Source organism: Phaenicophaeus curvirostris, chromosome 4 (genome assembly GCF_032191515.1).
Source record: "Phaenicophaeus curvirostris isolate KB17595 chromosome 4, BPBGC_Pcur_1.0, whole genome shotgun sequence".
Classification (NCBI taxonomy): Eukaryota; Metazoa; Chordata; class Aves; order Cuculiformes; family Cuculidae; genus Phaenicophaeus; species Phaenicophaeus curvirostris.
Window position 1 is genome coordinate 77,274,371 of NC_091395.1, and position 16,369 is coordinate 77,290,739.

At 49.6% G+C, this 16,369-nt stretch overlaps 1 protein-coding gene across 2 annotated transcripts in view; it reads left to right on the top strand.

Annotated features, from left to right (window-relative positions):
• Positions 1–16,369, top strand: part of SFXN5 (sideroflexin 5) — a 115,454-nt gene that overhangs the window by 84,483 nt on the left and 14,602 nt on the right. For both annotated transcript variants that reach the window (XM_069856658.1, XM_069856659.1), the window contains exon 13: positions 6,001–6,118. In XM_069856658.1, coding sequence (XP_069712759.1) covers positions 6,001–6,118 — 118 coding nt within the window. The remainder of the gene's footprint in view (positions 1–6,000; positions 6,119–16,369) is intronic.

Sequence of the window (16,369 nt, forward strand, 5' to 3'; positions counted from 1 at the left end):
TGAGGACAGATTGAGAGAGTTGAGATGTTCAGCCTGGAGGAGAGAAGGCTCCAGGGAGACCTCAGAACAGCTTCCAGTACTGAAGGGGCTCCAGGAAAGATGGGAAGGGATTTTTTCCAAGGGTCTGGAGTGATAGGATGAGGGGAAATGGCTTTAAAATGGAAGGAGGGAGATTTAGATTAGATATTAGGAAGAAATTATTCATGATGAGGATGGTGAGGCCCTGGCCCAGGTTGCCCAGAGAAGTGGTGGCTGCCCCATCCTGAGAGGTGTTCAAGACCAGATTGGATGGGGTTTTGAGCAACCTGATCCAGTGGGAGGTGTCCCTGCCCTTGACAGGAGGCTGGAACTCGATGGGCTTTGACGTCCCTTCCAACCCAAACCATCCTGTGATTCTATGATTCTACAAGGCCAAGCTAAGAGAGTTGGGGTCATTCAGCCTGGAGAGGAGAAGGCTCCAGGGAGACCTTAGAACAACTTCCAGTAGTGAAAGGCCCTCCAGGAAAGCTGGGGAGGGGCTCTTGGTCAGGGAGTGCAGGGACAGGACTAGGGGGAACAGTTTGAAGCTGAAAGAGAGGAGATTGAGATGATTGTAGAATAATAGGATGGTTTAGGCTGGAAGGGACCTTCAAGAACATCCAGTTCCAAAATGACCCAAAATGAGTGAGAAAAGCTGAGAAACCCCCTCTGCAGAGAGCAGAAACCCAACGGATGCTCTGAAACAGAGACGTGGTGTGGTGCCAGCTCTGGGAGCTTCTCAGCACAGCTGGTGTCTGGGGTAGGACAACCTCCCCAAAGTCCGTTTGCACATCAGAGGAGAGCTCTGAGGAGCTGGAGAACCTTCGGGATACCCAGAAATTCATCCTCCCGCGCTTTTCTTACCCCGCCGGCATCCTCGGCGTCTTGCGATGTCTATATTAGCGTTGAACCTGTTTATACCAAACACTCCAGAAGCCCCACGGAATCTGTCAGCTGGGAGACTTTGGTTAACTCCTGTCATGTTTAGTTTAGCATCTGACACCTCCTTCGAGACAAATACAGCTCTGGTTCACTGAACCCGATAACTCCTTTTTAGTACAGCGCCTGACTTCCATATGGAATAAATTACAGTACCTCTTGAAAAACGCCAGAGGCAGCTGCCAAATTATGCAAAATTTAAACCACTAATGAACAATGTGATGAAAGTTGAATGAAGGTGTATTTACACGATCGACAACACGCCGTCTCCGCCGAGCAGATGTCTGTGCAAGTATGCGGGGGGCTGTTTGTGCACCTACGAACACGCACGCTTCATGCATATTGAGATGCTGTCGGGGAGGTCGAGGTGTAGCCGGTAGTGGTAAGTGCTGCCTCGATTCAGGAGGCCCCCAGCGTCTGGTTGCCTTTTTCATATCTACTAAGGGGGTTGGAGGAAGGCAAATCACAGAATGAATAGGCGTTAGGGGATTTTCATGGAATTATAGAATCAACTGGTTGGAAAAGACCTCTGAGATCAATGAGTCCAACTGTAGCTGTCCACTACCAAACAGGATCCCTGAGCACCTCATCTACCCAGTTTTGAAATCCCGCCAGGGATGGGGACTCCACCACCTCCCTGGACAGCCTCTGCCAGGGCCTGAGGACGCTTTCCATCCAGAAATTTTTCCTGATGTCCAATCTGAACCTGTCCTGGAGCAACTTGAGGCCATTTCCTCGCATCCTATTGCTGTCACTTGAGAGAAGAGACCAACACCTGCCTCGCTCCAACCTCCTTTCAGGCAGTTGTAGACAGTGATGAGGTCTCCCCTCAGCCTCCTTTCCTCCAGGCTAAACAACTCCAGGTCCCTCACCCACCACCTCTCACAACCCTTGTTCTCCAGTCCCTTCCCCAGCTCCGTTCCCTTCTCTGGACGTGCTTCAGCCCCTCAATGTCCTTCTTGGAGTGAGGGGCCCAAAACTGAACCCAGGATACGAGGTGCAGCCTCAGCAGAGCTGAGTCCAGGGGCATGATCCCTTCCCTGCTCCTGCTGGTCACACCGTTTCTGATCCAAGCCAAGATGCCATTGACCTTCTTGGCCACCTGGGCCACTGCTGGCTCATGTTCAGTCACTGTCACCCAACACCCACAGGTCCTTCTCCTCCAGGCATTACTGGCAGGCGTGATGGGATTGTGTTGATGATAGAACTTGGTGATCTTAGAGATCTTTTCCAACCTTAACGATTCTATGATTCTCTAATTAATATTATTTATTTTTAATCGGCTATAACACTCTGCAATTAAAGCCTTTGGAAACATCCAATCATTCGCTTCCAACGAGCAGCTAAATGGGTGTAAAGAGGGGTTTTGATTGCATTTGACAGCTAACGAAAAGCAGCCCGCAATATTTAACTTAATATTCTTCTGAGGGCAGAGATCGTAGGGACAGAAGAGAAGTGGACTTCTTGACTAATTATGAGTCGTTGATTCTGAACAACACAAATTTTAGACTCTGATTCCCAATTAAGACATTACACTACATGTGTTAATTAGTCCCCCTCTCCGTTTTAAATCAAGCCATAAATCTTCTTAATTAGGAGGTTAGCCATTGTAATTTGAACTGGCCTGAGTTTGAGGCACTCCTGGAAATCACACCTGGGGGCTGAACCAGGCATCATTTTAAATTGGTTGAGTTTTTACTTGGGTGATTATAAGGTCCCCAACAGGGCAGTAATTAAAGAGGGTGAACCTTCCAAATTAAGATATCAGGGGTGGTATGAGCACTGCTGCCTTGGTTCTAAACTGTACTCCAGGGAAGCTTGAAGGATGCTGGTCTTATGATTTTCTCAGCGAGGGCTCTCATGGATCACGACAGCTTAAGCAGGAGAATAAATCAGTTCCAGGAGTTGTCCCTACACATCCCAGGGACTGGTTATCACAGCTTATTGATGGCAATTCTCAAACATCGCATTTGTTAAAGAGCGTGAAGCAAGGTAACCGGCTCTCCTGACTCAGACAACGTCCTTGTGGATTTCATAGAATCATGGAATGGTTTGGTAGGAAGGAACCTTAAACCCATCCAGTTCCAATCCTCTTCCAGGGACAGGGACACCTCCCACTGGATCAGGTTGCTCCAAGCCCCATCCAACCTGGCCTTGAAAACCTCCAGGGATGAGGCAGCCACAGCTTCCCTAGGCAGCCTGGACCAGGTCCTCACCACCCTCGTAGTGGAGAACTTCTTCCTGACATCTAATATCAATCTTTCTCCTCCCAATTTAAAGCCACCCCTCCTCGTTCTATCACTCCAGGCCCTTGGAAAAAGTCCCTCACCATCCTTCCTGGAGCCACTTCAGGTGCTGGAAGCTGCTCTAAGGTCTCCCCAAAGCCTTCTCTTCTCCAGGCTGAACAACCCCAACTCTCTCAGCCTGTCCTTGTATGGGAGGAGCTCCAGCCCTCTAATCAACTTTCTGGCCTCCTCTGGACCCGTTCCAATAGTTCCACATCCTTCTTATGTTGAGGATTCCAGAACTGGACACAGGACTCCAGGCGAGGTCTCACAAGAGAGGAATAGAGGGGCAGGATCCCCTCCCTCGCCCTGCTGGCCACGCTGCTTTTGTTGCAGCCCAGGACACGGTTGGTTTCTGGGCTGTGAGCGCTCATTGCTGGCTCATGTTGAGCTTCTCATCTCCCAGCACCCCAAGTCCTCCTCTTCATGGCTGTTCTCAGTCACATCATCCCCCAGCCTAGACTGCCAGCACAGATTGCCCCAAGCCATGTGTAGGACCTTGCACTTCTGCAGGAGTCTTTTAGGTTGGATCGTGCTGTAAGCAAAACGAAGTAGTTAAATATTGGAGAACAGAAGCTTGGCTTTCACAGCACAAGTTGATAGGATCAACTCTGTCTCAATAGCTTATTAGTGACGAGCTGTGATATTCGAGGAGTTAAGGCTCTGGATCTTGTTTTCCTTCCCCACTTCCCCCAAACCTTCTCAAGATGAAGACAGCTTTCAGCAAGCATTGCTAGCAAAGGGCGAAGAGTCGGAATGTTCAGCCACACAGGCAACGTACAGCAGGGTAACAGGTTCCCACACATCAGCTGCTCCATTTGAATTCATCAGGTGCGTGTTTGTAGCCTGCAGGAAACGTGGAGTAGACGGTGGGGGGTGGGGGTGTTGAGGTAATCTGTTCTCCTGCATTGGCACCGCAAGATGAGCCTGCAAAATCAGTTGAGCGCACGCCAGAGCAGGCTAGCGGCGTGCCCTGATGTGGAAAGGGTTGCTTAGGTGGGTTTTGATGGACGCTTCGTGAATGGTACATGTTGGATTAGAATCGTGGAATGGGTTTGGTTGGAGGGGACCCGAAAGCCCATCCAGTTCCACCCCCTGCCATGGGCAGGGACACCTCCCACTGGATCAGGTTGCTCCAAGCCCCATCCAACCTGGCCTTGAACACCTCCAGGGATGGGGCAGCCACAGCTTCTCTGGGAAATGTGGGCCAGGGCCTCACCACCCTCACAATGAAAAATTTCTTCATAATGTCTAATCTAAGTCTTCCCCCTTCCAATTTCAAGCCATTCCCCCTCATCCTAGCACTCCAGGACCTTGGAAAAAATCCCAAGCTTTCCTAGAGCCTCTTCAGGTACTGGAAGCTGCTCTAAGGTCTCCCTGGAGTCTTCTCCAGGCTGAACAAGCCCAACTCTCTCAGCATGGCCTCCTAGAGAAGTGCTCCAGCCTTCGCATTATCTCCGTGTCCTCCTCTTGAACAATTCCAACAGTTCCATCTCCTTCTTCTGTTTGAGATTTCAGAACTGGACACCAGACTCAGGTTGGGTCTCATGAGAGTAGAGGGGCAGAATCCCCTCTCTCACCCTCCTGGCCACACTTTTTAAACCCCCAGTGATGGTGACCACAGAGATGCTTAGTAGTTAATGTATTCTTGACTGAAGGACAGCTCTGTTATCACCCCAGTGGAAAGGCAATAACTACTAGATCTTTGCCCATCTTTGATGGCAGGGCACTGTGAGACAACAGAATCTTCAAGATCTGGATGGACAGGAGTGATGCACATTGGGATCACAGCCGCAGATGATCATGGAATCATAGAATCTTGGTGTTGGAAAAGACCTTTGAGATCATTAAGTCCAACCGTACCTGTCCACTACTAAACCACATTCCCGAGCACCTCATCTAACCAGCTTTAAAACCCCTCCAGGGATGAGGACTCCACCACCTCCCTGGGCAGCCTCTGCCAGGGCCTAAGAACCCTTTCCATGAAGAAATTTTTCCTGCTGTCCAATCTGAACCTGCCCTGGTGCAACTTGAGGCCATTTCCTCTCGTCCTGTTGCGTGTCACTTGGGAGAAGAGACCAACATCAACCTCACTACAACCTCCTTCCAGGCAGTTGTAGGCAGTGATGAGGTCTCCCCTCAGCCTCCTTTTCTCCAGGCTAAACAACCCCAGGTCCCTCAGCTGTTCCCCATAACCCTTGTTCTCCAGCCCCTTCTCCAGCTCTGTTCCCTTCTCTGGACACGCTACATCCCCTCAATGTCCTTCTTTGAGTGAGGGGCCCAAAACTGAACCCAGGATTCGAGGTGTGGCCTCACCAGTGCTGAGGACAGGAGAACAATCCTCTCCCTGCTCGTGCTGGCCACACTGTTTCTGATCCAAGCCAGGATGCTGTTGGCCACCTGGACCACTGCTGGCTCGTGTTCAGCTGCTGTTGACCAGCATGCCCTGGTGCAGGTGACACCTGCATGCCACCAGGTCTCCTCGTGTGCCATTTACTCTAACGTGAGATGGTTTGAAAAGGGGGAAGCACGTGTGAATTTATCCTGTTTTGGTTTAGAAATGAGGACTTGGGTTTTGTGGACTGTGTAGCCCCAGCAGACAAAAAGCACAGCGTGCAGGACTCTCTTGTGGGTGAACTTGTTGGTGGCCTATTAAGAAAGAACTTGGAGGAGTTATGGAGAGGGAGACCAATCGGTCTGGATCAACACCAGTGTCCTTTTTGATGAATAATGGTCTAATGAAGCCTTTCCTTTCCAGAACATCGCTCCTGAGGTCTCGTCCCCGGATGATTCTCCCAGTCCAAAGCCTTGTGTGCCTCGCTGCCTTTGGCCTGGCCCTCCCCTTGGCCATCAGTCTCTTCCCGCAGATGTCCGAGGTCAGTACCTGTCTGGTCACTACGGTGGGATGTCTCAAAGGGGCTTAGCAATGCCACTGCTTACTTTGCCTTCTTGGATAAGAGTCTCATTCCTACGGGGCCTCCTCCATTTATAGATGAAGTTGGTAGTTATCTTCTTCACCTGAACAATCGTGGATTCAATGGTGATGGTTGTGTTTGTCCCACCTCTTAGTTTATGCCAGTGTAGCACAGATCAAGCAGCTTTTCTGTGCCTCCAACCGATGTTTAGATCATGTGGTGGGATCTACATTCCAAGTGAACAGTGGAAGAAGTGAACAGAGGAATCTTTGTTCCATCCAGCAAACCCACCTTTTATAGACAAGGGATGGTCTTCCGTGGTCCCTCTGATCTGTTCCACGTCACTCCCACGCGGAGAACATTTACACGGTATAAAACCAAAGAACTATAGAATCACAGAAAAAGAGAATCATAGAAGTCTTGGAAAAGAGCTATAAGCTCATCCAGTCCAACCCCGCTGTGCCTACGAAACCATGTCCACAAATGCCACATCTATGTGTTTTTTTAACACCTCCAGGTATAGGGAATCCCTCAGCCACCTCTCATAACCCTTGCTCTCCAGCCCCTTCCCCAATTTCATTCCGTTCTCTGGACTTGCTCCAGCCCCTCAATGTCCTTCTTGGAGTGAGGGGCTCAAAACTGAACCCAGGATTTGAGGTGCGTCCTCTCCAGAGCTGAGTCTGGGGGCACAATCCCTTCCCTGCTCCTGCTGGCCACGCTGTATCTGATCCAGGCCAAGATGCCATTGGCCTTCTTGGCCACCTGGGCCAGGTAAGATCACAGATCAGGGGAAGTTGGTGTTTCTGATTGATGATTTCTGCTCTGAGGCCCCATCTGAGTTCATCCGGGCTTGTCTGGGGATGTGAACTAAGTGAGGGCTGAGCTGCAACAGGGGGAACATGGTTCTGCTCATGCTCTACGATGCTTCCTTGGTGCTAACAGTGTGAAAAACAGTCTGTGTTCATTAAGCAAAGAACCTGAGATGTATTTTTTATGTGGATGTATTTTCCCAGACCTTTTTTGAAGGTTTCTCCCTTTTCATCTTCCAGCTTGGCTCTGGAAAGACAGAGCCTGGGGAGAAGAGAGGAGAACTGGCCAAAGAACCACGCACAATGGCTACTGATGTCACTCGTATTTAAGTTAATCAAACAGATTTAATGGCTTTAAGTGGGAAGGGGGAAGATTTAGATGAGACATTAGGAAGAAATTCTTCACAATGAGGGTGGGGAGGCCCTGGCACACGTTGCCCAGAGAAGTGGTGGCTGCCCCATCCCTGGAGGTGTCCAAGGCCAGGTTGGATGGGGCTTGGAGCAACCTGATCCAGTGGGAGGTGTTCCTGCCCATGGCAGGGGGTGGAAATGAATGGGCTTTAAGGTCCCTTCCAACCCGTTCTAGGATTCCGTCATTCACGACCTCCAGCCATGGAATCTTGTTGTTCACTTGTCTGCTAGACGGGAAAAACACGTTACACGTTTTCTGTTGTCCTTCTCGCTGTTTACAGGCTGAGATAAAACTGTCCCTTAATCTTCTCTTTAAGAAACTGAATGTATCTCAATCTTGGAGTCTCTTCCTAAAAGACGTGTTTTCTGAAGCTTTAATGATTCATATGGCTCTTCCTTAAACTTTTTCTAATTAGTCAACATCCTTTTTGGATCCCTTCCATAAGAAGCAGACACAGTATTCCAGTAAGAAGTTGCACAAGTACCAGTTGCAGGAGCAATGTGATTTGCCTGCTTCTTCTTGGATTCGTGCATCCACAGAGCGTGTTAGTCATTTTGGCACAAGCTCAACCTTAGCTCCCCGTCCATCAGCTTTTTGCTGTGATCTTGAATTCTGCTCAGAGGTTTTGGTTATGAAAGACTGGGGAGTATTCCCAGGTCTTGCACCCATTCAAGGTACATGCCCAGGGTCTGTTTGAGTTGAAAGGGACCTCAAAGATCATTCAGTTCCAACCCATGTCATGGGCAGGGACACCGCCTACTGGACCAGGCTGCTCAAAGCCTCATCCAAGCTGGCCTTGAACACCTCCAGGGATGGGGCAGCCAGGGCCTCACCACCCACATTGTGAAGAATTTCTTCCTAATGTCTAATAGAAATCTTCCCCCTTCCAGTTAAAAGCTTTGTCCTTGCTACTAGTGTCCAATCACTCCATGCCCTTGTAAAAAATCTCTCCCCGGCTTTCCTGGAGCCCCTTCAGGCTGTGGAATATGCTCTAAAGTCTCCCTGGGGCCTTCTCTCCTCAGCCTGTCTGCACAGCAGAGGTGCTCCAGCCCTCGCATCATCTTCATGGCTTCCTATGGACCTGTTCCAGCAGTTCCATGTCCTTCTCATGTTGGGGATTCCATAACTGGAGACAAGACTCCAGGTGGGGTCTCACAAGCACCGAGTAGAGGGGCAGAATCCCCTCCCTTGACCTGCTGGCTGCAGTTCCTGGTGAAAGGTGGCTGAAATGCAGAGCGTCCCTTATGCTTAGAGCCTTGCCCACCAAAAAGTAGCTATGGCCTTTCCTGGGAGGACTCCTTTGAAGATAATCAGGAAAGCAAGAACACAGGAGGTATCACCAATCTCATTTACCCCAAAGGTGACATTGACACCGTTCTCCATGGTGCCCCATGCCATAGGTGGCAGTTTTGTGGTTGACCATGGCATGACACACATTGACTTTGTTTCCAGAGACTCATAGGTCTCTGTATCAGTGACCTGGGCTCTTAATTCCTTACCACTTTCCCAGACTTTACGTCATTTCAAGCCCTAAGCAGCAGCAATTGTTTATTGGCTCCATTCTCACTGACGATGCACGTGTTTGAGAGCGTTGGGCAAAACAAACCATTCTTTCAACACAGACAGGAAACGCAGGTCACAATTCATGTCGAAATTCTGCATTTTGGACATTTCCAGTATTTTCTGCAGGCAACGCTTAGCAGGGGCTTCTCTGGAATGGTAAATGTCTACTGTCCTGGTCATTGGAGGACATTCTGCTCCTCTGCTCTGCTCTGGTGGGACCCCATCTGGAGTCCTGTGCCCAGTTCTGGAATCTTCAGCACAGGAAGGACATGGAGCTGTTGGAGTGAGTCCAGAGGAGGCACCAAAGATGATCCAAGGGCTGGAGCACCTCCCATAGGAGGACAGGCTGAGAGAGTTGGGGTTGCTTAACCTGGAGAAGAGAAAGCTCTGGGGAGACCTTAGAGCAGCTTCTAGTACCTCAAGGGTCTCTGGGAAAGCTGGGGAGGGGCTCTTGATCAGGGACAGCAGGGATGGGACAAGGGGGAACAGTTTTATGCTGAAATAGGGAAGATTGAGATGAGATCTTAGGAAGAAAAGCTTTCCTGTGAAAGTGGGGAGGCCCTGGCCCAGGTTGCCTAGAGAAGTGGTGGCTTCCCCATTCCTGGAGGTGTTGAAGGTCAGGTTGGATGGGGCTTGGAGGAACCTGGTCCAGTGGGAGGTGTCCCTGCCCATGACAGGGGGATTGGAACTGGATGGGCTGTGAGGTCCCTTCCAACCCAAAACATTCTGTGATTCCATGATACTGAGTTCAGTGGTAATTAATGTTTTGCTACCAGAATCTGAAGCTTTCCGAGTTAAACACTTCGGGCTCTACAAAAATAATTATTCGTTGTCATAGTTTATCTAGAAATGAAGCTCACGAGATCTTTTTGCCTTTTGCATTTTAGCTTTGTGGGTGACAGATAATTTAGAATGTAACAGATCTGATATCACTGTATGAGAAAATGAGTTGATGCTTAGAGATGAATGAATTCTAGCCCGTAAGGAAAATTAAGTTCTGTCTTCCTTCAAAGGGTGTTCAAATTGCAGGCATCAGGCAATCCTGAAACCATGCAGCATCCCTTGAAAATGACCTTCTCAAAGCAGATGAAATGTTATCTGCAGTGTAAACATGAATCAGCGCTGATTAGTAGATCAAACAGAATGACGTGCGCTCGGCCCACGCTCCGTGTCAATGAAAAGAAACCACTACAGCTGGTGGTAAAGCTCATTAGGCACTGGGATCCTGGCTCTGCTCAACTGGTGTTACCTCCAGCCACACAGCTGGACCACACATCTGTTGACACCAAGGAATCAGATTCTTCGTAACAGCCTGGTCTGATCTCATTGCTCTCTCCAACTCCCTGAGAGGAGGTTGTAGAGAGGAGGGAGCTGGGCTCCTCTCCCAAGGGACAGGGGACAGGATGAGAGGGAATGGCCTCAAGCTGCACCAGGGGAGGTTCAGGTTTGACATCAGGAAAAAATATTTCACAGAAGGGGTCATTGGGCACTGGAACAGGCTGCCCAGGGAGGTGGTTGAAAGACGGGTGGTTGAGGTGCTGAGGGGCATGGTTTAATGTTTGATAGGAATGGTTGGACTCAATGATCCAGTGGGTCTTTTCCAACCTAGTGATTTTGTGATCAGTCTTCCAGTTCTGTTCACTCATTATCGATGTGTGTGAGTCTGTGAGTAAAGGGTGTTCCTCCCGTTCTGCAGAATCTCCTTGGTGGTGACGATGAGGATGTTCAAGTGAGCAGAGCACAGAAGAGGTGCAGAGGAAGCCATAGAGATGATGTGAGGGCTGGAGCACCTCTGTGAGGAGACCAGGCTGAGAGAGTTGGGATTGTTCAGCCTGGAGAAGAGAAGGCTCCAGGGAGACCTTAAAGCAGCTTCCAGTACCTGAAGAGGCTCCAGGAAAGCTGAGGAGGGACTTTTTTCCAAGGGCCTGGAGTGATAGGGCAAGAGAGAATGGCTTTTAATTGGAAGGGGGAAGATTTAAATTAGACGCTAGGAAGAAATTCTTCACAATGAGGAGGGGGAGGCACTGGCCCAGACTGACCAGAGAAGCTGTGGCTGCTCCATCCCTGGAGGTGTTCAAGCTCAGGTTGGATGGGGCTTAGAGCAACCTGGTCCAGTAGGAGGTGTCCCTGCCCATTTCAAAGGGTTGGAACTGGATGATCTTTAAGGTCCTTTCCAACGCAGACCATTCTATGCTTCTGTGTTAACATGACCGAGGTGATACTGTTGTAATGAGTGCTAACTAAGGGAGTAAATCATTAACAACAAGATGTAAGAGGCATGTTCTGTTCCAAAAATATGAATATGGTCTGAGCAGCAACCCGTTTAGGAATTTAAATGAGCCAAATTCTGCCCTTAATCACACGTTCACAGTCCCTTACCTTTAGTTAGAGAGCAAACACAGGAGGTGATGTGTTATTAAGCACTTGTTTTAGCCTGGGAGCTTGACCAGCCACCTTTGATCCGCTCTTCTAACGGGGCTCAAACTTACAATTAGTCCTCGAGCAGAACTGAAGCCTTGCAACAAGTTTAATAAATGTCCTGGATAAATGCAGCCACTTCATCACATTGGCTGTAGCTGCTTCAGAGTTAGAGCTGCTTTAAAATAACCTCAGAGAAATCAGGATTCAGCTCAGGTTTCATTAGAAACACCAGCATCAGATAAATGAAAATCCTGGACCTGAACAACGTTCATGTGCTGGGAAGGCTTGTGCATCCAAAACTTTTCTTGGGTGGGTATTTAGTCTAGCCAAGACCTTAGACCTTCCTTGAATTTCTACAGATGGAATCAGGGAACGGTTTGGGTTGGAAGGGACTTTAAAGTCCCTCCAGTTCCAACCCCTCTCCCATGGGCAGGGACACCTCCCACTGGACCAGGTTGCTCCAAGCTCCATCCAACCTGGCCTTGAACACCTCCAGGGATGGTGCAGACACAGCTTCTCTGAGCAACCTGGGCCAGGGTCTCACCACCCTCACAGGAAAACATTTCTTCCCAAGATCTCATCTCAATCTTCCCTATTTCAGCTTAAAACCACTCCCCGTCATCCTGTCTCTGCACTCCCCGACCCAGAGCCCCTCCCCAGCTTTCCTGGAGCCCCTTTCAGTGCTGAAAGCTGCTCTAAGGTCCCCGGGAAACCTTCTCTTCTCCAGGCTCAACAACCCCAACTCTCTCAGCCTGTCCTCCTATGGGAGGTGCTCCAGCCCTTGGATCATCTTTGTTGCCTCCTCTGGACCTGTTCCAACAGCTCCATGTCCTTCCTGTGCCGAGGACTCCAGAACTCAACTCAGAACTCCACGGGAGGTCTCTCCAGGGCAGAGTAGAGGGGCAGAATCCCCTCCCTCGCCCTGCTGGTCCCACCTCTTCTGATGCACCGCAGGACAGAGTTGGCCTTCTGGGCTGTGAGCTCAGCCATAATCCACATGCCGTCACCACAGGTTGAGTTTAAAGGGTCTCACTGGGAGCTTCACTATCTGCGACACTGCTCCAGAGTGACATCTTGTTTCTAGATGTTACAGTTTTGAAGATCACCTTATAAAAATAAAACCCTTTGTGTCAGCCGCAAAGTCACGGATCCTCGCCGCTCGGCACATTTAGGATGCTCCTTTTCATCCCAATACAGTGTTAACTCTGGTACCTCCATGCATCAATATGCATTAAGTAATTCACTGCTGTTAAGTTGAGGAGAAACCATCTAGTTAATGCATTTAGTCCACAACCTCCAACTGCCTCCCATGCCCCCCGGGGAATCTCTTTTCTAGCTGCCTATCCTGCAGCATCCCCACTGACAACTCCTACTCAGCTATGCACTGCCAATAGAAACAGCTGTGACAGTTCCAAACTGAAAATGGGACTCGTGCAAATGAAATTCAGTGTAGCAGCAAAAGAAATAACCAGGGGGTTGCTCCACTCGGTTTTCCACCCTTTGGTCCCTGCTCGTCCGGATCGCAGGGACGTGATGTGAGCGTTGAGGTCATCATAGAATTGCAGAATGGGTTGAGTTGGAAGGGACGTCAAAGACAATCTAGATCCAAGCCCTCTGCTGTGAGCAGGGACACTTCACACTGGACCAGGCTGCTCCAAGCTCCATCCAATGTGGCCTTGAACGCCTCCAGGGTTGGGGCAGCCACAGCTTCTCTGGGCAACCTGGGCCAGGGCCTCACTACTCTTATTGTGAAGAATTTTTTCCCAATGTCCAATCTTAATCTTCCCCCTTCCAATTTAAAGCCATTCCCCCTTATCCTGTCACTCCAGGACCTTGGAAAAAGCCCCTCCCTAGCTTTCCTGGAGCCCCTTTCACCCCTCCAATCTGCTCTAAGGTCTTCCTGGAGCCTTCTGTTCTCCAGGCTGAACAACCCCAACTCTCAGCCTGGCCTCATAGCAGAGGTTCTCCAGCCCTTGGATCATCTCCATAGCCTCCTCTGGACCCGTTCCAGCAGTTTCATCTCCTTCTTATGTTGGGGATTCCAGAACAGGACACAGGACTCCAGGTGAGGTCTCACCAGAGCAGAGCAGAGGAGGAGAATCTCCTTCCTCGCTTCTGCTGCAGATCAAGACATGGTTGGCCTTGTGGGCTGTGAGCTCAGCCGTAATCCACATGCCATCACCATGGGTTGAGTGTAAAGGGGCTTGGGTGCTGGTTAGGACAAAACAAGCCATCTTCTGGAATGAAGCTGGTTGCAGCTGAAAGCCTTTCCTTAAAAATAATCTTCTTTTTGGATCTCCAGGACAAGGGGAATAAACAGCCTAAAATCCAAGGCTGAGCTATTGTTTTCCAATCTGTTTTAGCCTTCATCTTGTTGGCAGCCTGCTTTAGAAAAGCAAAAGGTTAATGAGCCAATGTGCAGTGGGATTATTGCAGTAAAGATGACAGTGAACCAGTAATTACTAATTAGATGCAGTTTAACAGGAGGAACAAGTGAAATCTCCTCTTCACCAACTGTCAATAATTAGCAGATTTGGTGAGGTTGAAATGTGTCCACAGTTAAAAGGCTGATTTTTTAATGAAATGGCACTTGACAAAAGAGCTGTATGGAGGTCACAGCCATCGCCCTCGAGACGCTTCCCTATACCATACTTAGGAGGGAAATCAGATGCAAGACAGCAGGGGGTCCCCATGAAACCATTTCTCCCTTGGGATTACATCGCACGGGGGGGAAGGGAGCTGGAGGGATTCTCTGCAGTAATTTTGTCCAACTTGGAAGAGAAGCAAAGGGAAGGATTTGCCAGCTGCCGTGGGGAATAATGTTTGAGGAGTGAGAAGTTCTGTGGTATTTCTTTGCTTCTGAGGAACCATTTCTTGAGAGTCTGGTAACCTCAGCATGCTGGCCAAGGTCTACCCTTGGGTTGGAGGTTGGGGTTGGAGGGAACTCGTCTTAGGAAAGATGTGGCACAAGGTCTTTAAGGATGGGTGGAAGGCTGGATGATCAGTTTTATGTGTTCCCACAAACACTGCAGAAGATTCAAGCTGTGCTCTGAGGCTTTGGTTTCATAGTGACACAGGGTGATGCTCCATTGTTGACTTCTGAAGCACTAGTTGGTTCATCTGAGGTTCCTCTCCTATGTAAGCATCCAGTTTTTCTTCATAGAATCACAGAATGGATTGGGATGAAAGGGACCTCAAAGCCCATCCAGGGACACCTCCCACTGGATCAGGTTGCTCAAAAATCCATCCAACTTGGCCTTGAACACCTCCAGGGGTAGAGCAGCCACCACTTCTCTGGGCAGCCTGGGCAACCTGGGCCTCACCGTCCTCACCATGAAGTATTTCTTCCTAATATCTAATCTAAATCTCTCCCCTTTCCATTTTAAAGCCATTTCCCCTTGCCCCAGCACTCCAGGCCCTTGGAAAAAAATCCTTCCCCAGCTTTCCTGGAGCCCCTTCAGTACTGGAAGCTGCTCTAAGGTCTCCCTGAAGCCTTTTCTTCTCCAGGCTGAGCAAGCCCAACTCTCTCAGCCTGGCCTTGTATGGGAGGTGCCCCAGCCTTCATCTTCGTCGCCTTCTCTGGACTCTCTCCAACAGATCCAGTGGAAGGTGTCCCTACACACGGCTTTAAGGTCCCTTCCAACCCAACTCATTCTATGATTCTAAGTTGTGGTGCCAAAATTTTAGTCTGGGACCTCTCTAGATTGATTTGTTTTATGAGTTGTAGTGTTTAATTGAGCTGATTTTTAACATCAGAACTCCATGGCCTCACTCTTGTCTTATGAGAGAGTCCTGTTTCCAGCACCATGGCAGGACCAGGCCTTCATTCTCCAATGTCACCAGCTCTTTCTCTGACAGATCCTTTATCAGGTAGTGCAGACAGGAGGATGGGAATGGGTTTAAGCTGAAAGATGGGAGATTGAGATGAGATCTCAGGAAGAAATGTTTTCCTGTGAGGGTGGGGAGGCCCTGGGACAGGTTGCCCATGGAAGCTGTGGCTGCTCCATTCCTGGAGGTGTTCAAGGCCATGTTGGATGGGGCTTGGAGCAACCTGATCTCATGGGAAGTGTCCCTGCCCATGGCAGGGGGTGGGACTGGATGGGCTTTGAGGTCCCTTCCAATCCAAAACATTCCATGATTCTGTGATCCTTCCTTGCTCCACATAAGATCACAACCCTGGAAATGAATCTTCTTTAACTCACCGGAGCAGCTCGAAGCACCATGGGACCAGTCCTTAATACTCCATTCTGCTGTCTCAGGAGCTCATACAGAGAGATGAGATCTCTGTGCTGCACAACAGGATCCTCACCTGTACATCTCCAGAAGGTGATGGTGCAGTAACTTCAATTGGCCAAACAAGGAGATCTGACCTGAGGCTGCACACTAAGCAGCAAACTTGAACCTGACTGTGGTCTAAACAGCCAATCATTTGGCAAGGTTTTCATAGAATCATAGAATCACCAGGTTGGGAAAGACCCATTGGATTATCGAGTCCAACCATTCCCATCAATCACTAAACCATGTCCCTCACCACCTCGTCCACCCGTCCCTTAAACCCCTCCAGGCAAGGGGACTCAACCCCCTCCCTGGGCAGCCTCGGACAGGGACCAACGACCCTTTCCATGAAAAATCATTTCCTGATGTCCAGCTTGAGCCGCCCTTGGTGGAGCTTGAGGCCATTCCCTCTCGTCCTGTCCCCTGTCACTTGCGAGAAGAGCCCAGCTCCCTCCTCTCCACAACCTCCTCTCAGGTAGTTGGAGAGAGCAATGAGGTCTCCCCTCAGCCTCCTCTTCTCCAGGATAAACACCCCCAGCTCTCTCCGCTGCTCCTCTTCTTCTCCAGCCCCCTCCCCAGCTTCGTTGCTGTTCTCTGGACTCGCTCCAGAGCCTCAACATCCTTCTTGTGCTGAGGGGCCCAGAACCCAGGATTCAGGGAGTTTTGATCTCCTTTGGTTTGAAATAGAAGTGCTTTTACCATTTGCTTCTCTGACATCTCCCTCCCATCCCA